The following is a 23,933-nucleotide window of genomic DNA, read 5'->3' on the forward strand; positions in this document are numbered from 1 at the left end:
GTTTTTTTTAAAAAAAAAACATAAACCCTAATTCCAGAGTTAAAGACTAAACCCTAGACCTTAAAACCCTAAAAGTCCCAAACCCCAACTCTAATCCCGAAATTAAACCCTATCAACACAAATTTGAACCCTAAATCCCATAAACCCTAACCCGACATCCCAAATTTTGGCCATAATCAAGATAAATTACGCACAAAAATTCAAATTAACTCAAACACAACACTAACTTAGTTGAAAAAAAGTAGGGTTTCGGTTACCTTCTGAAATTTGGGGGAAATCACCGCCGAATGGAGAAATGTAAGCCCAATGGAAGAAATCAATGCCTAACTGTCGAAAATCGAAGAAGATTGAAGGAAATCGAAGGATATCGAAACTGGAATAGGTTAAATCAAAGGAAATCGGAGGAGGAAAGAGAAGAGCGAGAACGAGAAGGAAGAGGGAGGCCGAGAGTGAAAAGAGATGGAGGCCTAGAGGGAAAAGAGAGAGGGAGATGAGAGAGGGAGAAGGAAGAGAAAAGCCGAGAGAGAAAGAGACGAGAGAGGGAGATGGGGTGAAAACGAGAGCTAATAAGAGAAAGTAGAGGGAGCAGAGACATCAGAGGGAGTAGAGAACGAAGACAAGAGCCGAGCGAGAGGAGCAGAGGGAGCAGAGAGAGAGAAAATGAGATAAGAAGGTCGGGCAAAAAAATTCGTCGGGAGACGAAGCCGAGCGAGAGGAGAGGAGAGGAGAAGAGGAAATCAGAAGGATTTTTAGTTTCGGGGGGGGGGGGGGGGGAAGCGACGCCGTCGCTCGTGGTAAGTGGATGATTTGGAAATAAAAGGCAGAATCAGTTTTACGTCATTTTTGCTTGAGGAAATGAAACGGTGTTAACTCGCTTCAATTCAAATCATTTTGCACTAACGCCATAAATAGGATGAACTAGGTAATACAGGGGGAATTCATTTTATTCTACACCAACAATATTATTTAATGAACTAAATACTGCGGGGGTGGGGAATTCAACTAACCCCCTTACCCCCTTCTAAAAACGAATACTCGTACAATGTAAAACATATGTTTTCTCATTGTCTACATAATCAATGCGATAAGCAGTGCTTCCACCAGCAATATGATTTATTAGTAGTGAGCCGGTGAAAAAGAGGAGTGAAAGTTAAAATTCCTCCACGAGGCGGGTGAAATCACTTGCCGTTGCACTCGTCGCTCGATCATTCCCACTCTCCGCTCTGCGCTCTCGTCTACCTGCGCTCGCCGTCAATCTACTCACTGTTGCTCGCCTCTCTTCTTCCTGTTAACTCTCTCTCCGATTCTCCTCTGCGTCCTCGTCCCTCCTCGGCTTCTCTTCCTCTCTGTTTCAACCGTCTCTCTTCCTCTGTGCTTCAACCTTGCATCTCCAGATCTCCTCTGCTGCCGTCTCTTTTTCCTCTGTTTCCCGCAGCCACCGCCCCTCTCTCATACCCTGACCCTAAATTTCTATAATCTCAACCTCGCCGCCTCTCTCTAACCCTAATTTCTTTCATATTATCCTGGTTGCTCCTTATCTTGAACCCTCAACCCTAAATCTCTCTCAATTTCTCTTTAACCTAAACACTTAATCTATCATTCCCACCCAAAATTTCTCTCAATTTCTGTAACCCGAAATTCATCAAACCCTCACATCTCACCAAAGGTATTGTACTCTAGCCCTATTCTATGTATTTGTTTTAATTTCTGCAAATTTAGGGTTTCCTCTTTAATTGTTCGATATTATATTTTTGTAATTTCTGTGGTTAGGGTTGATATTGAGTGTTCAGTTTAATAAATTCTGTTAATAATGAGTTAATAAATTTATTGAAATTGGATTGATAATGAATCAATTTCTGTTAATAAATTCTGTGTTTCATCGAGTTGATGTTATTGAATATTTTTTTTTAAATTGAAATTACTATTGAATACCTGTATGTTTTTAAATATTGTATTACTTTAATTGCTGTTAATTGATGATTTTTTGAATTTATATTATGTTAATTTAATTTAATTGCACAATTAATTTCTGTTAATTGATGACATGATTCATGGATCTCGAAGCCCTAACCCTAACACGATTACCCTAAACCCTAACTCTAACTCGATTACCCTAAACCCATAAACCCTAAAAACTAAACCTGAAACCCAAAACCCCAAATCCGAAACCTAATTCAAACCCCTAAACCCTCAACTCTAAACCCTAACATGAATACCCTAAGCCCCAAGCCCTAAATTGTATCCCCTAACCCTAACCCGACCCCTAGCACGATTACCCTAAACCCAAACCCTACCCCTAACACGATTACCCTACCCTATTCGCTCTGTTTCACTCGTGTTCGTTCCGGTTTTAACTTTTTTGAGCCCGTGGTTCATTTAGGTCTGCTAATACCCAATTGTGGGAGGTGGGTTTGGATGCTTTTTGGGAAATCTTTGTTGAAGCAGTTTGCAGCAATCTATCGTCCATGTCTTGTTGGATGACTTTTTTTTTTTAATACGTAAGGAAGATAATCGGAGGGGCTACAAACCTCTAGTTTCCCATTTTCCTGATTCTGTACTGTACATTGTGATCTTTTGGCTTTGTTCTTCTGTTACTGAAGCACATACTCTTTCCTGGCAAAAGAAATAATAAAATTTCGAAACAATGAACTTAATGCCTTGTCTGTGGTTGTGAAAATTACAATAGGGGACATGGAAGGTGGTCTATAGATAATGGAGGTGATGGTACAATTGCTGCATCCCCTTTTAAACAATCTCAATGAAAGGTTTCTCAGGCATTTTCACACCTCTCTTAAACTGTCTTAAATTTAAAAGCTTTAGGTAGAAATGGCAGTTGTGATGTACCCTTGATTATAGTGGAAATGACAGTGGTAGAGTAACCTCCATATTTTTTCTTTTCAAAGAAAGATGTGGTCAATCCGCCATGCTGGTGATCATCTGCCTGACTTGGCAGGTTAGCTGTTTGGGTTAACCTTGAATCCACTTTGTGGAGAAATAAGTTTGTTCATGAGATTTATTTCCTTTTGGTCATACAGGCAAAAGCTCTTGACTATCTTTTTTTTTTTTTTAATATTTTTTTTAGGGAAAACTAGCCAGTTTATCTCTGGGTAAAACATCATACTTCATTGAATGTTGTGTATATTTATTGTGATTATGTCTTCAGTGTTGTCCTTGTAATAATGTTATTTTGACAGAGAGAAGGGTGCTTCTTGTCCTTTAATTTGGAAAGGAGATATGAGTGGAGGAGGAGAGAAGGCAGGATCCACCAAAACTCCTGCTGATTTCCTTAAGTCCATACGTGGAAGGCCTGTAGTTGTGAAGCTCAATTCCGGAGTTGATTACAGGGGTAAGTTACCTCAGCTGCCGATCTTTGGTCATTCGTTGGGTTTTTTTCATTTCCCCTGTCAATAGAATGTTGCAGCACAATAAAGCATGGTACTAACAGTCTTCTTTTCAAGAAGAGATTTTCTTTGTGATGATAGATTCTTTGGTTATGTCATCTCATGTACATAGAAGACAAATTGTAACTGCTAATTTGATTGTGACAACGATTTCAAATGTTTGTTCTACAGAGACTATTACTAGGACTGCCAAATACACTAACAGTATCAAGGCAAGTAGATGATATCTAGACATCTATGCTTGGCTGTTGAGCCTTGGATAACATTGGCTGTTGAAGCCTTCCTTAGAGAGTAACCACTCAATATCAGATTTTGGTGTATGTTTCTGATCACTGTAGTGAATGACCTTTTGCTACTGCTCTTCTTTTCTTATTTCAAGTATGAGACACTCCTAGTGCTAGTGAGAGACGTGAAGAAGTTCAGACATTAGTGTCTTGATCATTGTTTCATGGACCTCCTCTTCAAGGCCAACTAAGATGGCTTGGTCAGATTCATGATCACGAGTTTGTTGTTGAAAGAGCTTTCTGCTGGTGTTCTATAATCTGGCACCAAATGTTTAACTTGTGCTTCTTATTGATGGTTTGTCATGGTGGGGACGCCAGTATCCCATTGGGCCCCAATGAGCCCACCAAATATGGTTAAAATTATTTTTATGTTATCTGATTTTACTGGATTTGATCAGATAGTGATCTTATCTATTTTGAATTTTAGTTTATCTTTTCTGATTTTATTGGATTTGATAAGATAGTGATCTTATCTATTTTAAAATTTAATTTTTAATTTTAGTTATGTAAAGGCCGTAACAGGATGTTGAAGGCAGCTTTAATGATGAATATTTGAAATCTCTCTGTTTCGGGTCTCGCCCTCCCCTTTTCCTTCTTCTTCCCTTTCTTCTTCTTTCCTTTCTATTCTCCTTCTAAATTAATCTTCTTTATTGGATATCCTGCATCAGTTTTGTATCAGAGTGAAGGATCCATCAGCCAACGTTCTTCGGCATCGACCTTTGAAAATCACAATCTTCTAGCTTGTCTCATCAAATCCAACCCAATTTCATGCTTCCTCTACTTCCCTCTCTTCCTCTATTCCCCTCTTGCTTCTCTTTCTCCCTCTAGCTGGAATTTTCTCCTCATCCAAAACGAACACCCATTCACGCCTGATGCACTCCTGCTCAGATCGAACCAGAGCTGACTCCAAACCTTTGAGCTGTCATCATCTGCTCACTGCAGAGCAGAAAGAGAAAAAAAATAACAATCCCGCCGACCGGATGCACTTCCTGCTGTTATCGCCCGTCACTCAAGCCTCCTTGCGGTTACTTGTGTTGTCAGCCATCACCGACCACTTAGCAATGCCTGCTCGCCAAGACTGCAAACCCTGCCGACCGGCAACCATAGCTGATATTGCAACTTTCTTTCCATCGCCGAACTCCACATCTCCGCAATCAACTTCCTTCAGCCCCTCTGTTGCAGCCATCACTAATTTGTTATATGTCTGCTCAAAGCCTTCGCTGCCATGCAGCCGAAGTTTGACCCCTCTGAGGTCATCAATGTCTTTGTTTGCATCATCGAAGGGGAAGTCGGCACGGCGAGTTCTCTCGTTCCCAAAATCGATCCTCTCGGTCTCTCCTTGAAATAGATCGGAGAAGATATTGCCAAGGAGACCTCCGTGTCACCGTAAAATGAAGGTTTTGGTTGTCCCGTCAACCTTCTCCAATTTGTCGTAGAGCCTCACCCATCGCTGATCAGACATTCAAACTCCCCCCCAACATCGATCCTGCACTCAAGCCGCCATCACCTGCCCCCAGTCCACCTGCAACACCTTCTGCGGACCTTTCTCATCGGAGCTGCACTCCCAATTTCATTTCCGCTTGCTGTCGTCCTCATTGCTGCCGACAACTTCCATCGGATTTCTCCGATGCTGAGCCCAACTTTCTCACGTCAGTCTTTGCTGAAATCATTAGGACAACCTAGTTGGGGGAAATAAAACACCCCTGATGCCCAGTTCGCGCATGCATAACTCACACATGCGAACTTGTATGTGTGAAAAGAAAAAATTCTTCCCCATTTGCAAATTTTGGTTTCAACTCGAATAAATTCGACGCCACATTTGTTGAGGTACTATCCAAACCCCACGAGTTAAACTCGACGGGGTCGAGTTCTCCAATAACGGGAGATTTGGTGGGGACGTAAGTATGTCCAGTGGGCCTAACCAATTATGATTAAAAAAAAATTATTTTATCTTTCCTGATTTTACTTGATTTGATTAGATAGTGATCTTATCCATTTTAATTTTTAATTTTAATTTTAGTTTATCTTTTCTGATTTTATTGGATTTGATCAGATAGTGATCTTATCTATTTTGAATATTAAATTTTAATTTTAGTTATTTAAAAGCTATAACAGGATGATGAAGGCAGCTTTGATAATGAAAATTTGAAATCTCCCAGATTTGGGTCTCTCCATCTCTCCTTCCCCTTTCTCCTTCTTCTTCCCCTTCTTCTTTCTCTCAATTTTCTTCCTTTCTCTTTCTAATTTCAGCAATTAACCGTTATCTGATACAACAATTAAATTCGTGCTTCATCATGTATTCGTCCCACATCTTGTCATAGGGCTTCCTTTTTTAGGTAGGATAGGATTGTTGAGGGACGATCTCTGTGAGCAAGGGGGGATTGCCTGCCCCTTGATTGTCTGTCTATGTAAGCAAATCTAGTAAGAGCTTGCGGGCTTTGTAAAATTTCTTCCTTGTTGTTTGAATGGTAATGCGTGTATTATAGGTTTTGGTTAATGAAGTACAAAGGTGGAAGAGGTTGGTTATATCTTTGCACATGAGGTTCATGTCCGCATTAATGAGATGGCCAGTCTTCTTGTTTGTTGACATAAGGTGGAGCCAAGTTAGCTATAAATTTAAATACAAAGGTTGTTAATTTCTTCCGAAGCAGCTGTGGACCTTGACAACTGAAAACAACTTGTTTTGGCTTGTAGTCAAGGATTGTATTTCAATTATCAGAGGAGAGGATCATCCTTGTACTAGATTCCTAAGCTGGCTAGGTGATCCAATGATTTAACCTCTCTGAAGTTTGCATTTTTAGGACACTGTAGATTTTTTTTTCCTAGAAAGAAGAAACACTCCCTTTTTCCTCTCAGTAAAAGTTGCTTATATTGATCATGTCTTTATGTTGATCATATGTAACATATTATACCTGGACTGTGGCTTTGAATTGGTGGCTAGGACGAGGAAGAGTGCTTGATTACACAAGGCTTTATAAAAAAATTAAAAAAAATTACACAAGGAAGATTAGGAGGTTCATTATTTTCACATACGGCTCTTCTTTTGTAGATGGATTTAGGCTATATCCCAGAGAAAAAAAAGTTCTGTGTCGTTCCATTCCAGTGGGTTGTCTTAGGGGTTCCTTCTTGTAAGTTCGATATGTTGTGCCATTTAATGGCATTGTGGGTGCCTTCCTTTCTTATTTGCAACTCTTCTTAAACTTTCACTTCTACCATGTATTACTAGTTTAAAGTTCTGTTGATGATTCACAAATCTGAAGTTATGTGATCCATTTTAGGAATTAACCCTCATCTTCTAATATTTTCTTCAGGTATTCTAGCTTGTTTGGATGGTTACATGAATATTGCTATGGAGCAAACAGAGGAATATGTCAATGGACAGTTGAAAAACAAATATGGTGACGCATTTATCCGGGGAAATAATGGTAATAATGCTTCTCCTGTATTGATGCACCACCTGCCTTCGTTACAGACCATCCAAACATTTTCATTTTTTTACTGGGTCACTAATACCTATCTCTTTGTTATTGCAGTTCTATATATCAGTACATCTAAAAGGACGTTAGCAGAAGGTGCTTAAAAAGGGAAGATGTTTGGACGCTTTGCTGGTGCCTCTTGTTTCTAACCTCAAGTGGCATATATTTTAAGATGAAACCAGCTTTTTTCTAGATAATTGGCACATTTATTTTGACATGGTGCTTCTGTTGGCGTTTTTTTTATTGGGTTTGTGGATGTGAAACGTTAGGGTCCATTGTAAACTCTCTGTAGACAGTAGCATTTGATTATGGTACAATATCGGCTCGCTCTATGTGGAGGCACACTAGTCCTTAAATATCGTATTGCAACCGATGCTCAACCATGGTATATTCAATCTTGACCTTATATTGGCCCGCTTGTTGTGTGATCGGATGGGTGATTGTGACTTCATCTGACCCTTTCAAAATCGATAAGGTTATGTAACACTACTATCATTTCATTCTTTCCCAAAACATCTTTTAAGAAATTGTAGAGGATGTGCAGGGCTAGTTGCAGAATTTCTAGTGAAGATTGAAAGTCGTCTGATCCGGCGAGGTAAGCAAGAACGTCAGAGAGTCGAGACTTTATAGATAACATTAAAGCAGAAGGCAGAAGTGAATGCCTTCTTGAAAAATGAGGTCCTATTGTTTGGAGAATTGGGTAGGCTGAGCTACTCCAACAGTCCTTTCCTTCATAATTAATGGCCTTAAATTTGCTTAGTTGCATCACACAAACCATCTTATTAAATTCTGACTATCGGTACAATCAAGACGCTTAAATCCCACGCTTACCGGCTGAAACTGAAACTACACAGCCAAGTATTTGGCTTGCCTTTACCTAGAAGTAGATCCATGCATTTTCCTTATGAAATGCTGTAAAGTACTTCCTCCCTGAGCCATGTTTTCGTGAGCAGTAGTGGAGAAGTTTTTTAGGCAAATAGCAAGTAAACATGTGCCAGGCATGGGAATCAACAACTCCTCGTCCACCAAGAATTTCAGCTCTCTCCCATGCCGAAGAAAAAAATGATTTGTCCCATACTTCCTATCGAAAAAAAAAAAGCTTTCATAAATATCTCAGCCATCTGTTTGTTCAGCAGCCCTCCTCTCTTTCTCTCTCTCTTTGTTTTTTTTCTGTCCTTGATATCTTCCAATCTCCTCCTTGAACCAGTCTATCTCTAGCAGGAAGAAGCTGATCAAGGAAAGGTGAAGAATAATCAATCAGCATCAGGATAAAAAAAGGACATGGATAGCTACAAATGAAATTAATGAATGTTACAAACGGAGCAACCTCATGCATCTTGGTAGGTCTCTTTCACTCCCACAAACAAACACAGGTCAGAGGAAGACGGGAGGAGGGGATGTGTGTGCTCAGTTTCACCAGTGAAGCCATCGAGAGTGGGGCAGGCTGCTTTTGTTGGTGGGTGTTGCTTTCAAGTTGTTGAGCTTTGCTTCCATGGCTTTTTTCCTCTGGAAGCAAGGGAGCCTTTCACTAGGGAGAACCCCATAATCACTCAAAACTCCCTTGTTTATTGCAGTCAAATTTGGTGCTCTCAAGTCAATAGTAATGATTCTTGTGTCCTTTTTGTGGGTGTTGTATTCAAGAGTGGAAAAGGGGAGAGAGGGAAGGGAGTGAGTATAATTACCCTTAGTGGGCAACCCACCCAAAAATCTTTGATGATGACCTAGAAGAGAACAATTGCAAAGCATTTATATGGCAACCCCAAATTGAAAGATCCAATTTCCTGAATCAAAATCTGAGAATTACAGCCAACGGTGACATCCACCACTGAAGTAGTTTTCATCATTTCTGAGTGTCTTTGCTGAAAAAAATGACTGTAGCTTTAGCTTTTTCACAGCAGAAACAGGGACTAAGATTTCTGCTCTGAACAGAATGATTGCACTGGGTCCCCATTGCAGAGATTTACTGGTGAAAACTAATGTTTCTCATTCACTGTTGAAACACTGCCCCAGTTCTTGATAGGTTCTGAACCACCTCCTGATTAATGTCTTTAACAGCAAACTGGAACGAATTCAAATGCTTTTAAATACTTGATGCAATGGGTGTTTCTTGGTTTGTCATTTCCAGATGGCTTGTGAGTGCAAATTAGGTCGGCCTAACTGGAGATTATTGAAATAATTTAAACTGAACTTCAGACCTAATTTGGCAGTGTCTCACACTAGCGGACAGATTGAAAGCATTATAATACTGTTGGTACAGAAGTATTAATACAGTCCTCAATCGAAACTTAAAACTGATTATTTACTTGTAATGTCTCTTTAGCTGTCTTCTCATGCTTCTTTGCAATTCCTGGTTGTCTCATGCAAGGATCAGATTTCCTAATCAATACCTTCATTTTTATATTATTAGTACCTTCATTCTTGACCTGTAGATCTTAGGCAAAACTATGAAACATCCAACAATTGGTGGTTTTATAGCATCTCTTCTCTTACCTGTTTCAACCTCATTTCACAAGTAATTTCATGTCAATTTTTTTTGAATTTTTAAGTTTAGATCTAATTGGGGACAGCGGTCGTGATTATTTCCGATCTAATCAAATAGTTTTTTTTTTAATTTTTAAGTTTAGATCTAATCGAATCGTTTTTTTAAAATTTTTAAGTTTAGATCTAATCAAACCATTTTTTTTTTTTTGAATTTTTAAGTTTAGACATAATTGGGGACGACGGTCAGGATTATTTCCGATCTAATCCAACCGCTAAGATTGTCTGATCCATCCAAATTAATGGTCAGGATCTATTTGATGCTTTTTTCAAAATTCAAAGCTATGCCAGGATTAATGGCATGTGTCCTGCTACTTGTGACTAAACTTATTTAGAAGCGCGACCCACACCACCCCCCCCGCGCGCTCAGCTTCATGCTTCTCATCCCATAAATCATGCTTCGTTATAAATGCCGGCAAAACATTACTCATTTTTGTAGTTATTATTTAATTATTTCCGGTTATTAAAATATTATAAACGATCCTATTTTGAATATATTTAGTTTTAAAAAATTAATTCTTTGATCCACTGAGACGCGGAAGACCTCAGAGAAGTGCCTGTTATTCTGAGACTCCTGTCACCGTAACGGCTCCCGAGAAACGAAACGGAATAAATGAGGAAATAATGACGCAATTACTTTACTCGTAATCGGGATGCCACGTGCTAAAGACCTTCTGAACAGGCTGGATTTTCTGCTCGTTGACGTGAAGCCATTAGCCGGAAAAGTGAAATTATCGTCGTTACTCGTTTTTTATAATTATTTTTTTTCTGTCCGTCCCTTACTCTTTCTCTCTCTTCAATACTCTTTTGCTCCTTTTCATTTCCTTTACTAGGGTTTTGCTGAGAAGATTTGGATCGAGCTTCGAGCAGAGGAAAGAAGAATGAAGTTGCAGAGGCAAGGAGGTTTGAGCTAGTGTTCTGGGTGTGTGTGTGTGTTCTTCTTTTTTTTTTTTTTTTGGTGGTTAGTGATCAACATGGGCCTCTGCCATGGGAAGCCTTTGCCGAAACCTAACATCTCTGAGACGGAGGAAGTCAATGGGGAGAAGGAGAAGGAAAAGGAAAAGGAGGAGCCACCGCAAATGCAAATTCAGGTTGCCAATGGGGACAACTCGAATGTGAAGGATGAGGAGATCGGAAAGAAGTCGCCTTTCTTTCCGTTCTACAGCCCGAGCCCGGCGCACCATTTCTTTTCCAAGAAGTCGCCGTCGAATCACAGCTCAAATTCGACGCCGAGGAGGTTTTTTAAGAAGCCGTTCCCTCCACCGTCGCCGGCAAAGCATATAAGGGCTGTTCTAGCGCGGCGGCATGGGTCAGTGAAGCCGAACGAGGCGGCCATTCCGGAGGGGAGTGAGACGGAGGTTGGGACCGGATTGGATAAGAGTTTCGGGTTTTCGAAGAATTTTGGCAACAAGTACGAGATTGGAGAGGAGGTTGGCAGAGGGCATTTTGGGTATACATGCAAGGCCAAGTTTAAGAAAGGTGAGCTCAAGGGGCAGCAGGTTGCAGTGAAGGTCATCCCTAAAGCCAAGGTACTTCATTTTACTTCCCGGGTTGTTTTCTTTTGGTGCTCACAAAAGAAGTGAAATTTGGATCTTGCAATTTTTCGATATCTCCACTGAGGTGTTTTATTATTTTCTATACACGCTTTGACATCCGACTACTTGTTCTCTGGCGTCCATTTATGGTTTCCAGGAAGGTTTACTATTTTCTCTCTTGATTTTTATATTAGTCATTGACAAATTGAGTACCGGTGAGAGGGACCTGCGTGTTCGGGGTCATAGCGAGTAATTAGTGATTGTAGCTCTTGTCATTCTGTGTGATTGCTTCTGTTGATTTTGTCCTTCCAATAGTTAATACTTTTCAAAGGAAATTTTCTTTTACGAACTGTCTGGTTTGTACTGAACACAAATTCTAGAGTTTTGCGGGTAGATCTTTGATGATCAGAGGTTGTTGATGTACTTGTATGCTCACGGGGAAAGCATTATTTGGGCATCTCGTTAATTACTCTCAATGATTGTGCAAATGAACTGTTTTGTGTATATTTATATCAATCAAGGTAAAGGGTGCTCATATCATGACCTAACAAACGATATCCAGTCAGCAACTAACTCTGGGGCATTACTAGTGCTAGAACATACATAAGGCAGTTTCTCTGAGCCCCTCATAGTATGTAAAACAATTTTTAGTGCGATTTGATCATTGAGCATGTCTACATGACATTGTAAGAAAGACTGCTAGGATGGTCAAGGTCAATCTTCTCTCTGGGCTAGGAATCACAGTTCTCATGTAATGCTTTAAGATGAAATAATGAGGGGAGAAAATATTGATGAGATTTATGTTTGCCAATGCACAAGTTTGGTGATGTCTAGGTTTCTAATTGGGCATATAGTTTCTCATTAATTTTTATTGCAGGATCCTACCTTACGATGTTCAAGTTATTATGTCATAGGGTATTCTGAGCAGATTTATGTGCCCCTTTATCTCTTGACTAATGCCATACTTGCTGCTTTTGGCAGATGACTACAGCAATTGCCATTGAGGACGTTAGAAGGGAGGTGAAAATATTGAGAGCATTGACCGGACATAACAATTTAGTGCAGTTTTATGATGCATATGAAGACCATGACAATGTGTACATAGTAATGGAGTAAGCCAGAAACAACCTACTCCAAATTTTTAATTTTTTATATAAGTATGAAACACTGTTTTTTTGCTTCTGATTCTTTAAAAACTTCCATGAACAGGAGAAAAAAAAAAGAAGTCATGCAATTTATATCTTGGTTTACTGAGCAATACCAGTTGCACAGGAAGCCTTGGGTCCTGCAGCATTAGTTTCAATTTTCATTGGCCTGTAGTTCTGGATACCAGTTTATGTGTAGTTAATCTGTCATTATTAACCAAAAAGATTTAAATGGATTTTTTCCCTCCTCAATGATTGGCAGCTTTGAATTTATTGGTATCATGTGCACCAAGCAAAGAGCTAGGCTTGCTACTTTTGTTTTTTTTGCAATTGCCTTCCCTATGGATAAAACTTACTGAACTGCCTTGCCATCCTTGCTTTTATATCTGTCTGAGATGTCCTGTATATGAAATCCAGGGTAGACATAGATAACCATATTATTCATGGCATTTGACAGTTTATATGCTGTTTGTTTCAGGTTATGTGAAGGAGGGGAACTTTTAGACAGGATACTTTCTTGGTACTAATTCTATTATTATTTATTTTACTTATGGCATCTTTACACTCTATGTATCATTGATAATTGTGGAGATTCATGAATTCATGGAGTATAAATGTTGCTAGAAGTCTTAATCCATGAATTATGAAGAGGCTCTAAAGAACTGATGTTTTTAGTGCTTAATGCTTATGTGACACTTGCAACATAATCCACTGTTCCTCTTGTAGTGGTGGAAAGTATTCAGAAGATGATGCCAAGGCTGTCATGGTCCAGATATTAAATGTTGTTACATTTTGTCATCTTCAAGGGGTTGTTCATAGAGATCTGAAACCAGAGGTTGATCTCTTGTCATGTATCGACTACAGCTTACAATTAAATCCATTTACCTAACTGTAAAAATTCTCTTGGGATAATTTATTTTTCTCCCTCTTGTGGATCAGAATTTTCTTTTTACGTCAAAGGATGAAAATTCTCAAATGAAAGCAATAGATTTTGGGTTATCAGATTTTGTCAAGCCAGGTTTGTCCTGCTTAGTTATCATTGTACTTCCTTGGAAAGTAGTGTCACTTCGAGCTTTCTGGTTCCTAAGGTTTGCAAATTGTTTTCCAGATGAAAGACTAAATGACATTGTTGGAAGTGCATACTATGTAGCACCTGAAGTTCTCCACAGATCTTACAGCACGGAGGCTGATGTATGGAGCGTTGGTGTGATTGCATATATTCTTTTATGTGGAAGCCGTCCTTTCTGGGCCAGGACGGAGTCTGGAATTTTTCGGGCAGTCCTTAAAGCTGATCCTAGTTTTGATGAGGCACCATGGCCTTCTCTTTCTACTGAAGCCAAAGATTTTGTCAAGCGATTACTAAATAAAGATCCACGAAAAAGAATGAGCGCTGCCCAGGCTCTGAGTAAGTGTCCATTTACAGTTATTTCCATTATTATGTCAGATATAATAAAATGTTTGTACTAATTAATTTATCACTACAGGTCACCCCTGGATTAGAAATTACAATGATGTAAAAGTACCTTTGGATATATTAATATTCAGGCTTATGAAGGCTTACATGCGTTCATCATCTCTGAGGAAGGCTGCATTGAGGGTGTGTATCTGGTGATATTTTTAATATTGTGAACTGTCATTTCATATTTTTTGCTTAGTTGGACCTGTTTGTTTATATTTCTGTTAGTGTTAAGGCTAATTTATTATATACATTCTCCCCTTTCAGGCTTTGTCAAAGACATTGACTGCGGATGAGCTTTTCTACCTAAAAGAGCAGTTTGCACTATTGGAGCCAAATAAAAATGGGTGCATCTCCTTGGAGAACATCAGGATGGTTAGTTTCCTTGTTCTGGTCAATGTTATTAAACCCGACCAGGTGCGGCCACTGGGCCTGACTGCTGGTTGTCCCTGGGATGATGTCATATTTCAAAACTAAAAAATGTAAAAAAAAAAAAATTTGAATTGGGAAAGAAGCTTCTTCTTCCCTTGATCTGCTTCTGGTGGTGGGTAAGGGCGAGGATCCCCCCCTTGTTGACAGGGGAGGAGCCTGTCCTCATCGCTTTGGTGGGTGATATGCCACTGACAGTGACAAGGGTGGGGGCTCCTCCCACTTGCTCCTCGCCCCTTCACCCTGTGGCTTGTGCCTCTCTTCCCTCACCTGGTGATCCTTTGACATGGCTGACAGGCTGATCGGATTTTGATTCATTCCAGGGTCTGTAAGACCTGTAGCCTTAACAGGGGACTGGGTCTGGTTGTACCCCATTCAAATGGCCAGTCTGGTCCAGGTTTGAAGAGTATGGGACTATTGATTAGTTGTGATTATTTTGGTTTATCGCTGATGTGGATTTTATTATTACATTGAATAGGCACTAATGAAAAATGCAACAGATGCGATGAAGGAATCTCGTGTTCCTGATTTTCTAGCATCAGTATGTATACAGCCCTAGAGCTAGTCATTTACTTTATGGAGCTTTGGCTTGTTTACCTTCTGTATTTGGTTAGAGAATAGAAAAGTTTTTTTTTTCTATTAATGGTGGCTTCTTGTGGTAGCTGGGTCCTCTTCAATACAGAAAAATGGATTTTGAGGAATTCTGTGCTGCAGCACTCAGTGTGCTTCAGCTTGAAGGATCAGATAGGTGGGAGCAACATGCTCGTTCTGCTTACGAGATATTTGAGAAGGATGGAAACAGAGCTATTGTAATTGAAGAACTAGCTTCGGTATGAGTTTTCTCTCTTTCTTTCTTTGTATTTATTTGGGCGCATGCATCTTTCGCATACACATTCATGAATACAGAATACATACTCTTTATTTAGAATAATTTGTTATGATACATTTTTTGTTTTAAAACAATTTTCTGTTTGTCGTTATGTGCTTGAACTGGCATTGGTCTTTGAATTTGTTAATTATTTTTATTTATACTTTCCATTCTGAATGAGATGCAAAAGAATATTGTGGGGAATACTGAAGGTATAAATTTGAAGTTTTTTTTTTTTTTTTTTGAGAGGGGCGTGGCGCGATTCGAACTCGCGACCTGACGCACCTGATGTAAAAAGAATACCACTAGACCAACGGCCTTAGGTATAAATTTGAAGTTACCGCTCTAGACTGGAGCCTATCAGTCATTTTCTCCTGAAACTATTTCTTTTTAAATAATGCAATCAAAACCACAATTACCCTGAATTTCAGGCCAAACCATGTCAGTCCAAAACCTGGTTCAGTGATCCTTTAGTAACATCTATTGTTTTTTTTCTGGAGTGTCCTGCCTTCTCGTATGTGCTTGACATAATCACGTATGATAATCAAATCCCACAAAGAAAATAGTGTTGGTTTGTTTGATTTATTTGGGCTTCTGATGGCAGGAACTCGGACTAGGCCCTTCAGTACCTGTCCATGTGGTTCTACTTGATTGGATCAGACATACTGATGGGAAGCTAAGCTTCCTTGGCTTTGCAAAGTTATTACATGGTGTATCCAGCCGTACCTTTGCAAAGGTTCAGTAGCCGGAGGTTGCATCATCAATTGTGCAGGTTTAGTGTATTCACAATAGGCAGGAAGGATATTATTTTTCAGGTTTGCTTTCACGACCTTGTTTCAGGGTGCTTTAAAGTGGGCTGCATCATGCTCACCACCTAATTGGAGTTTTCAGACGATAACAACCAGTGGAGCCAACATTCAGAGGGAAAAAAAAAAGACAGATGAGGCAGCAGGAGCCGTAATTGTTTAGTGATAAAAAAGGGTGAGGTTGTCTCACCTGGCATGTCTATTTGTTGTCCCATTCACCGTAATTTTTAAAGCCACAGTAGCTATGTTGTCCTTGCCCACTGTAAAATGAAAGTGTTCTATGGTGCTACAGTCATATATATGAGGTTCATTCCATTCTAACTTGTGTCTTCGTTCGGGAAGTTTAAGATGTTGTGTTAGCCTTCTGAAAGAAGGAAAATATGAAACTGATTTGAATTTAAAGAGAAAACCTTAGAATGAAGAAATTGATCTGAAAGAAGACTCCGGTTTGATTCCTAGTCTGTTTGAAATTCTTGGCAAAATCTCTTTTACAATGGCTGCTCAGTATCACAAATTGCTATTTCTTCTTTTGTTTTTTTTATTGCTACTTTTTCTTTTCCAGTCTTCTTCCACCCGTCGCTACTTCTTGCTTTTCTTTCCTTTCTCCCTCGGTTTCTTCCCTCCTTCCTCTCGTATTCCTCTCGGTCTTCTTCCCTTTTTACTCTCTTCCTTCTTCTTCCTTTTTTTTTTTTTTTTTGTTCTTTTTCTTCTTTCTTTTCCTCTTTTTCCTCTCGAATTTTCCTTCGGCTTCTGATTTTTGGCTTTTTTTGTTTTTTGGGTGCTCCAATGGGCAGCGCCGAGGCAGGCCGTTAGGTGGTTTCTTACCTTGTAAGTCGCACGAAACTTGCGAAAACTCAGATTTGAAGAATAACTTCTGCACCAAATATTTTAAGAGTTAGAAATTTTCTCAAGGAGTTTTGCCTCCATTTTCTTTGAAGGAGGAGATTTACCCCCCAGGTTTCCTTGAAATTAAAGACAATTTTCTTCCCTCGAGGACAACTATTTTCTTTTTCTCTCTTCTTCTTTTGGTAGACTAGTGATGATCAAGTTAATTGTTTCACTAACAACGGGCCACTTACATCTATTTATAGCTCAATCCTCCATTTCTCTTCTTTTTCACCACATGTTTGCTTTTTCCTCTATACCAAAGTCCTTTGGGCTCTCTAGCCTTTGGAAGAAAACCTGTTGACCTGCTTATTGCTTTTGAGTTGTGTTTTTTTTTTTCTTTTTATTTTGGGTCGTTAGACACATCGTAAGAGCTATTAGAGGGCTGCGACTTTTCCAAGCCTTCTAATATTAAGAATATGATTTTCGTGGTCAAATGTCTAACCTCGAGGCTTTGAGAATGAATAACTGTTTTTTTTCTTGTGTGAGCCTCTTAATGGCCACTTGGTGAATGGTTGTTGCCTTTCCAAACAGTCAGACAACTTCTTTCACCTGAATGCCTATACCATGTCAATTATGTGGAATGACATATCCTTTTTTTTTGTCTACTTCTCTATGGTTGGTGTTACCAAATAGGCTTGAAATGATTTCATCCTCTATAAATAGGATAAGAGAATAGAGACCCCTCTTTGATCAAGAAAGAGATAAATGGGAGTGTCCCCTCCTCTTAATAGACTAAAGAGGGCAAATTCACCATCTTTTTCTCTTAAATAGATATTGTAAGGTATTTAACATTTAAAAATTATATAAAATAATGTAAATAAAATTTTAATATTATCAGCTTAGAAAATATTGTACATTTTTTTATTAAATTGATTAATTTATTTAATCGATATAACCCAATAGTCATGTGTAAAATTTGCTTAGAATGGATTTAAAATAATTATTTTATGATTAAATTGTTAAATTTTAAATTCAAACAATAATTTTTAATAAGTTTGAATAATAATAACTTATTTCTTAATACAGAATAGTTATAACAAATTTCAATATAATAAATACGATAATAACTATTTTCATTTTCTAATATTCCTGTAATCACATTAGCTCTAAATTCTTTCTTTGAAAAATCTTTACTACAGATATATTATATACCCGAAAAACAAAATAAATTGTAACTATTTCAGATCCACTTACTTTCTCCCCCGTCATGTGACAACGGAAACCCTAGAAAGGATTCCAAGCCCCTGCCTTAGATCTTGCATTTTGCAGGTTGATCCATCAGTTTGATAGATTTCAACAGATCTCTTCTGGGAATATGATGTTGAAAATAAACTGCACTGTTGAAGAGGATAACATCAAATCAAATCTTGAACTGAATCGATTAGATTTTCTGCTAAGAAGCTTGCATCTGCTTCATTACCTTCCTCCTTAGGAATGTTAGGCTGGTCAGCAAGAAGCTGGTAGAGGGTTCTGATATCACTGATACTGCTTTACAATATTTCAACATGACAGTCATGAGTAAACGACACCAATGACTTGATTCTACCAGAAAGAATACCAGTTACTGTACTAATTAAATATTCAACAAGTGATTATGCTGCTGTGAAGAACAAAAGATGCATTAACAAGATATTCATATGAACAAGACATAAACACTTAATTACCAGTCCCAAAATCATGAAATGCAATTCATTTAAAAAAATCGCCATTGGACTTCCCTCATTACCTTCAGGTAACCTACTGAGATTCATGCTTACATATTTCTGATAACAATTTCTTTAAGGGTCTGTTTGGAACCCCATGGAAGAGAAAAGAAAATGAGATTTTGACCATTACTATTCCCAAAAATAGTTAGTAAAAAGGAGAACCCTAGAGGAGACTGTCACATTATATCTTTGTTCGTCTCTAAGAGTGGGACAAATTTTATTATCTTGAGCTGGCACTTTAAAGGACTTTGAACAATATTTTGGTGCCCTCATTCATAACTACTGGATACTGTTATCTAGTTTTCCCCAAGCCACCCTCAGCCGTTTCACAATCTGTATCATTAAAGCTCTCTCTAGACCACTTTGAATCAATGAAAACAGAAGCAGAGGTCCCAGCTCTTCTCCATGCACTGAAAATTTGTATTACCAAAATCATTGCAGAAAGAGACAGATTCGTAGGGTCAGACTGGGCCTGCCTTCCCCTGGACGCTTCATGACAAATTTGAGGACATCTGAATAACTAGTATCCAATTGCTTACACTCACTTCCAAATGCAAATCAATTGTTCGACTCCATTGACAACTAGTTGTGGTTGGTTTCCGGCAGTAATTTTGATTTTGTTTTCTCTCTTCTCCTCCTTGAGTTCTTCAAAGCTATGGTGGCTTTGTCAGATCTCTCTTTCTCCTTAATAAACTCTAGTATTTCAAGATAAAAAAAAAAAAAAAAAAAGCATCCAGATAGAAATCCTGTTTAAGAAAGCAAATTCAAGAAATAAGACCACATATCTGATATACTGACCTAGATTTCAATGTCAAAGCAGAAACCGCAGATGATTTGACGAGGTACCTGAAATTTAAGTTCAGCAACCAATGGGAAAATCAGCCTAACATCCAAAATCAGAAGGACAATCGATTTATTCTCTTCATTTTCTTTTTTCTTTAAATCAAATAGATTCCTATTAGGCCATACAAAATTAGAAGAAAAGAACAATCAACTTATTCTCTTCATTTTTTTATTTTTTTTAAAGTTCACTAGATTCCTATTAGGCCAACAACATTAAGTGATATCCAAAATACAAATATGGCAGATAAGAACTGTCTTTCAAGAACAAGAAGACACGATCACTTTTCCAACACATGATTTCACATGACCAGGGCACAATACCACTCACATACATCACATCCTAATGCTTCAGCAGCTAAGCTGTATAATGAAGATAGTAACAGTAAAAAATATTTTATTCAAATCATGAAAAGTAAAAAAAATTCACAAGAATTTAATTAAATATATTTCAAAAATTAAATTAATACAAGTTTTTTGTTAACATATATGTATATATGTATGTATTGAAGAAAAAGAATACATGCAAGCACGTAAGAACTTTCTTTTTCCTTTTGATTAGTAAAGAAGAAGAACGATAACAAATGAAAAAAAAAAAACATAAGTAGGGTTTTAAGTGTTCAAAGTTTCACAACAAAAAATATAGAAGAACAATAGTTAGTTAATATATATCAATTTAAGAGTTGAGAGAAATACAAGCACAAAGAAATAATATTCAAGCATAATGACAGAAGATATAAAAAAGACGAGGTCAAACTGGAAGCAAAGAAGAAGAAAAGAAGGAAAACACTTAGTAATGCTCACTCAGAAAGATGCATGTCATATAGTGTTCTCAGCCCATCCATACACTGTGACAGAGTTGGTTGTATTCCTACACGTAGTTGCATTTGTTGCATAGAGGGCTGCTTAAATCCACTCCTTAATAATTGATTTCCATCCCGCACAATCTTCTCAAGAGATATGACAATTCTATGAAAGCCTTTTCTAGATTTTGCAAACATCAAAAAGCAAGTCAAAGTTAAAAGAACAATATAGACAAGAACAATGATACAACACAACCAATTGCCCATTTGAAAATTTCTCCCCTTCCTTTTCTTTAATGAATACTGGTGGAGGAAATTCCCTTTTTTTTTTTTTGAAAAAGGTGGAAGGAATTCCCTTAATAAAAAGAATTGCTGACCAATGCTCAAAAGCTTACATTGTGTCTTTCATGGAACAAAATAAGCGATCCAAGGACTCCATTTGCTTGCCTAAAAGTGCATTTGTAATGCCAAGAACTTGTGCTAATCCACCATAATTATTTGTGTCTCCAAGCACCTATGTTTAGAGAAATAGGATGAATATATTGAGAGACCTCCAGACACACTTTGGCATTAACAGGAATTTTCCATTCAAATAAAAGAAATAAAGTAGAAAGACTGACAAAAATGATGGGAAAGATAACTACTACTAAGATTCAAATGCATTTATTATACATGAAACGGTTACTTTCCCAGACAATTAAAGGCACAGAAAGTAACATAGCACAAAGATTCACCACTAGTATTCTGACATTTTGACAACAGAAGTAGACCATAAATTTTAGGATTCTGCAAAAGAAAAAAACCATGGAATGCTCAGATAAAGCTTCATAACCACCTGCAAACCAATTTTACTACAACACTGCACCTCTGCCGAATCTAACAAAAATAAGAGAACATTTGGCAATGGAGGATAACTGTGTGCACTTAATAGCAAACTAGAAAAATTTACTATGCTTACTTAAAAAAACCAGCAACAGTAATCAGACACAGACATGAACAAAGAAAAAATCAACTAAGTGGTACATTAAAATTATTAACCACCTTCTTTATGCACCTAAAATCTGACATGAATCTTACATTTTTTATATAAATTTAGCAAGTTTGGATCTTTACCTATGATATGTGTTAAGGAATAGTCCCACATGGATTAATGAGTACAAAAATCTTGAGTTTATTTGTTAGGAAAGAGGTTTCCTAAGTTGGTTAGTCATTTTGGGATAGGCCTTGGACCCAATTTAACATGGTATCAGAGCAGGTATTTATATGTGGGCCTACACCTAAACTATCCACTTGTAGAGCCACAAAAAGAGGGCCTACACCTAAACTATCCACTTGTAGAGCCACAAAAGAGGGACTACACCTAAAACTATCCACTTGTAGAACCACAAAAGAGAGCCGACACGTGAGGGCGAGTGTTAAGGAATACCACATGGATTAATGAGTGTAAGGATCTTGAGTTTTATTAGTGAGGAAAAAGGTTTCCTAAGTTAGTTAGTCATTTTGGTATAGGCCTTAAACCCAATTTAACAATATGGACCCTACAAAGTAAGTTACCTGACCTTACAAACTAGTGGGTCATATCTACCTTTTAAATTGGTTATAGAATTCAATTATATTTATTTTATTATAAAACTTAATGTACGAATAAAGGTGCTTTATTAATTTAACTTTAAATTGTATGTCCTACATTCTCTTTTAAAATAGTTTTAGCCAAAAATTCTTCTTTAGAAAAGGTCTTTATAGAAGAACTCTTCAATTACGGCCTCTATAGGAAAAGAGGTGTGTGTGTGTGTGTGTAAGGGGGGGGGGGGAGGTTGCAGCGGCAAGGGTGTTGGTAGAAACTGTCCTATGTAAGTCAATAATAACAATAAAATAAACACTCACGTTAATAGTTAGGAAAAGGATTCCTAGCTAGTCATTTGGAGCTAATCTACACCCAACTTTAACACTATAAAGTACAACCACTAGAAGAGAAAGAGAAAGAGGATCAATAACCTGTAATCTCTCGATTATGGAGGACACATTTGTAAATAGCTCCAGAAATTGGGTTTGAAGTTCATCCCATGTGTTCATTTCTTCTCTAACCCTTCGGTACTTTTGCTGAAATTTCTTCAACATTGCTTCCATGTCCAAAGAATAAAAGTATGATAAAAGAACTAGGCGTTGAAGTGTTACTTCAAAAGACGTCCAACATCTCCACCAACTTGGTTGTAGTGACGTTTTCAATCATAGAGATATCATCTGGAACAGAAGAACAAAGAACAGAGAAAGTTAAAAAGGCAAGCTCTGTTATGGGTGTGCAGTGTGTGTGTGGGGGTGTGTGGGAGAGAGAGAAAGAGAAAGAGAAGAAGTAGAAGAAGAAGCAGAAGAAAAAGAAAGGGAAACAAAGAGAAGGAAGAGGAGGTTTATTTTCCCTAGTTTGGTGGCAAAGTGAAGGAGAAAGAGAGCCTTGTCTCTGGACAAGAGACGTCAGACGGTGCGACAGAAGGACTTCCCTTCAACAGAAAAGCAACCTGTTGGCAACAAAGAAGTGCACGGAGGGTGACCACATAATTTTCTCCCTTCTATTCATGTTCTTTTCTCTCAGAATTCTCCTTGGGAAGAATGTGTTAAAATCCAAAGAAAGTTTTCTCCCCCTAGTTGTCTCGTGAACCAAACAATAGAGACATTTTTTTCTTTTCTCTCCAAGTTTCAACCAGAACCAAACTTGCTACATCTCGCACTCTCCCTGTGACAAGGGTTAGGGATGGAATTGAGCGAGCTGAACCAAGCTGAACTTTTGCAGGCTAGAGCTCCAGCCTCATACTTGAGCACAATCTCAGATAAAGCAAAATTTCATAGGTTCAGGCTCAGCTAAGCTCGAGCTCAAGTGATTCAACCCTGTAACAGATACTTGGGCTCAATCTCAGTTAGAGAAACATCCCATAGGATCGACCTGAGCTTGTGATAAAAAAAAATCATACTCATCGATTTCTAGCTACATCATCCAAGATCCGATTACAAGAATTAGTCTAAAAGACAAAAAACTCCCACCAATCCAATACTGCATAGACGTAAATATATCAGTCGCACAATCAATCAATCACCATAAAATGATGCCTCGAGTCAATATCAAGTTTTCCATTGTATTATTTCAATTGCAAGTATCCAAAAAATCATATAATTAAATAATTTCCATAGTATACAAAGATAAATATCGTCAATGAAAATTATGCACATTTTTGTTGTATGATGAGAAATTTTATTAGAGGAAAAAACACGCAAAACAAGAAACGATGAAGGCCAAAGCCTCAAACAAGAGAAAAAAAAATACAGAAAAAAAAAAAAAAAAACGCAAAAGCTATAAGATGGGTTCGAAGAACCCATTCTCCGATAAACAACACCTGGTAAGACGCTGCAAGGCAATTTGGAAACTTCCGGGCCAGCCCAAAATCCTATTCTTCAATCGGTGTGGTGTGCTAAAACAAAATCCTCATTTACGATAGGGTTTAGGGTTTATATCACTTTGCAAAGTTAGGATGAAAAAAGAAAACCACTTAAAGATAAACAAAATGTTTTTATAAAGAGTTGAAATATTGGGGGGAATTCACTTTTACTGAATCACCATTTTTACTAATTTCTTTAATTTATCAAAATATGTTATTTTTAGTAAAATAAAATTATTTTAAATTTATAAAAACCAAACTCGTGCTATTTAATAATTTTAAAATAATTCATTTAAAATTTTTAAAATTATTTATCATTGTTTACTTATAGTA

At 37.9% G+C, this 23,933-nt stretch overlaps 3 protein-coding genes across 7 annotated transcripts; 2 read left to right on the forward strand and 1 right to left on the reverse strand.

Annotated features, from left to right (window-relative positions):
* Positions 1-1,170: 1,170 nt before the first annotated feature.
* On the forward strand, positions 1,171-7,556 carry LOC137941523 (sm-like protein LSM36B). Its single transcript, XM_068786975.1, has 4 exons — positions 1,171-1,666; positions 3,195-3,346; positions 6,997-7,110; positions 7,219-7,556. Exons 2-4 carry the CDS (start codon positions 3,235-3,237, stop codon positions 7,263-7,265), a joined length of 273 nt encoding a protein of 90 aa, XP_068643076.1. The 5' UTR covers positions 1,171-1,666; positions 3,195-3,234; the 3' UTR covers positions 7,266-7,556.
* Positions 7,557-10,380: 2,824 nt separating this feature from the next.
* Positions 10,381-16,259, forward strand: LOC137940050 (CDPK-related kinase 5-like). Of its 2 annotated transcripts, XM_068784968.1 has the most exons (12): positions 10,386-11,228; positions 12,216-12,346; positions 12,858-12,899; positions 13,106-13,214; positions 13,319-13,397; positions 13,488-13,784; positions 13,864-13,976; positions 14,103-14,210; positions 14,743-14,805; positions 14,927-15,094; positions 15,737-15,868; positions 15,973-16,259. In XM_068784968.1, the coding sequence occupies exons 1-12, from the start codon at positions 10,674-10,676 to the stop codon at positions 16,099-16,101; spliced, it is 1,926 nt and encodes a 641-aa protein (XP_068641069.1). In that variant the 5' UTR covers positions 10,386-10,673; the 3' UTR covers positions 16,102-16,259. The 2 variants fall into 2 exon arrangements, with proteins under 2 accessions (XP_068641068.1, XP_068641069.1); XM_068784967.1 differs by having other exon boundaries at positions 10,381-11,228; positions 13,319-13,784.
* Positions 16,260-17,890: 1,631 nt separating this feature from the next.
* LOC137941642 (uncharacterized protein At5g43822) lies at positions 17,891-23,662 on the reverse strand. 4 transcript variants are annotated; one of them, XM_068787138.1, is made up of 7 exons: positions 23,559-23,662; positions 22,171-22,416; positions 20,571-20,689; positions 20,177-20,356; positions 19,331-19,378; positions 18,247-18,311; positions 17,891-18,158 (listed from the first exon to the last, which is right to left on the reverse strand). In XM_068787138.1, exons 2-7 carry the CDS (start codon positions 22,300-22,302, stop codon positions 18,076-18,078), a joined length of 627 nt encoding a protein of 208 aa, XP_068643239.1. In that variant the 5' UTR covers positions 22,303-22,416; positions 23,559-23,662; the 3' UTR covers positions 17,891-18,075. The 4 variants fall into 4 exon arrangements, with proteins under 4 accessions (XP_068643239.1, XP_068643241.1, XP_068643240.1 ...); XM_068787140.1 differs by having other exon boundaries at positions 17,891-18,163; XM_068787139.1 differs by having other exon boundaries at positions 17,891-18,163; positions 18,247-18,314.
* Between the last annotated feature and the right edge of the window lie 271 nt (positions 23,663-23,933).

This window comes from Aristolochia californica, unplaced genomic scaffold, assembly GCF_029961685.1.
Source record: "Aristolochia californica isolate CCGP_79_NKW_82.1479 unplaced genomic scaffold, dmAriCali1.0.hap1 SCAF_9, whole genome shotgun sequence".
Taxonomy (NCBI): domain Eukaryota; kingdom Viridiplantae; phylum Streptophyta; class Magnoliopsida; order Piperales; family Aristolochiaceae; genus Aristolochia; species Aristolochia californica.

What these genes read in the sequence shown, in the direction of transcription:
- LOC137941523 (XM_068786975.1), top strand. Translation starts at nt 3,235, where the DNA reads ATGAGTGGAGGAGGAGAGAAGGCAGGATCCACCAAAACTCCTGCTGAT. An exon ending in TTCCGGAGTTGATTACAGGG is followed by an intron (nt 3,347 to 6,996) that starts GTAAGTTACCTC and finishes TATTTTCTTCAG; the next exon opens with GTATTCTAGCTTGTTTGGAT. An exon ending in ATTTATCCGGGGAAATAATG is followed by an intron (nt 7,111 to 7,218) that starts GTAATAATGCTT and finishes TTGTTATTGCAG; the next exon opens with TTCTATATATCAGTACATCT.
- LOC137940050 (XM_068784967.1), top strand. Translation starts at nt 10,674, where the DNA reads ATGGGCCTCTGCCATGGGAAGCCTTTGCCGAAACCTAACATCTCTGAG. An exon ending in GAGCGCTGCCCAGGCTCTGA is followed by an intron (nt 13,785 to 13,863) that starts GTAAGTGTCCAT and finishes TTATCACTACAG; the next exon opens with GTCACCCCTGGATTAGAAAT. An exon ending in TGAGGAAGGCTGCATTGAGG is followed by an intron (nt 13,977 to 14,102) that starts GTGTGTATCTGG and finishes CTCCCCTTTCAG; the next exon opens with GCTTTGTCAAAGACATTGAC.
- LOC137941642 (XM_068787137.1), bottom strand. Translation starts at nt 22,302, where the DNA reads ATGGAAGCAATGTTGAAGAAATTTCAGCAAAAGTACCGAAGGGTTAGA. An exon ending in CCATAATCGAGAGATTACAG is followed by an intron (nt 20,690 to 22,170) that starts GTTATTGATCCT and finishes CTCTAAACATAG; the next exon opens with GTGCTTGGAGACACAAATAA. An exon ending in TGTTCCATGAAAGACACAAT is followed by an intron (nt 20,357 to 20,570) that starts GTAAGCTTTTGA and finishes TGCAAAATCTAG; the next exon opens with AAAAGGCTTTCATAGAATTG.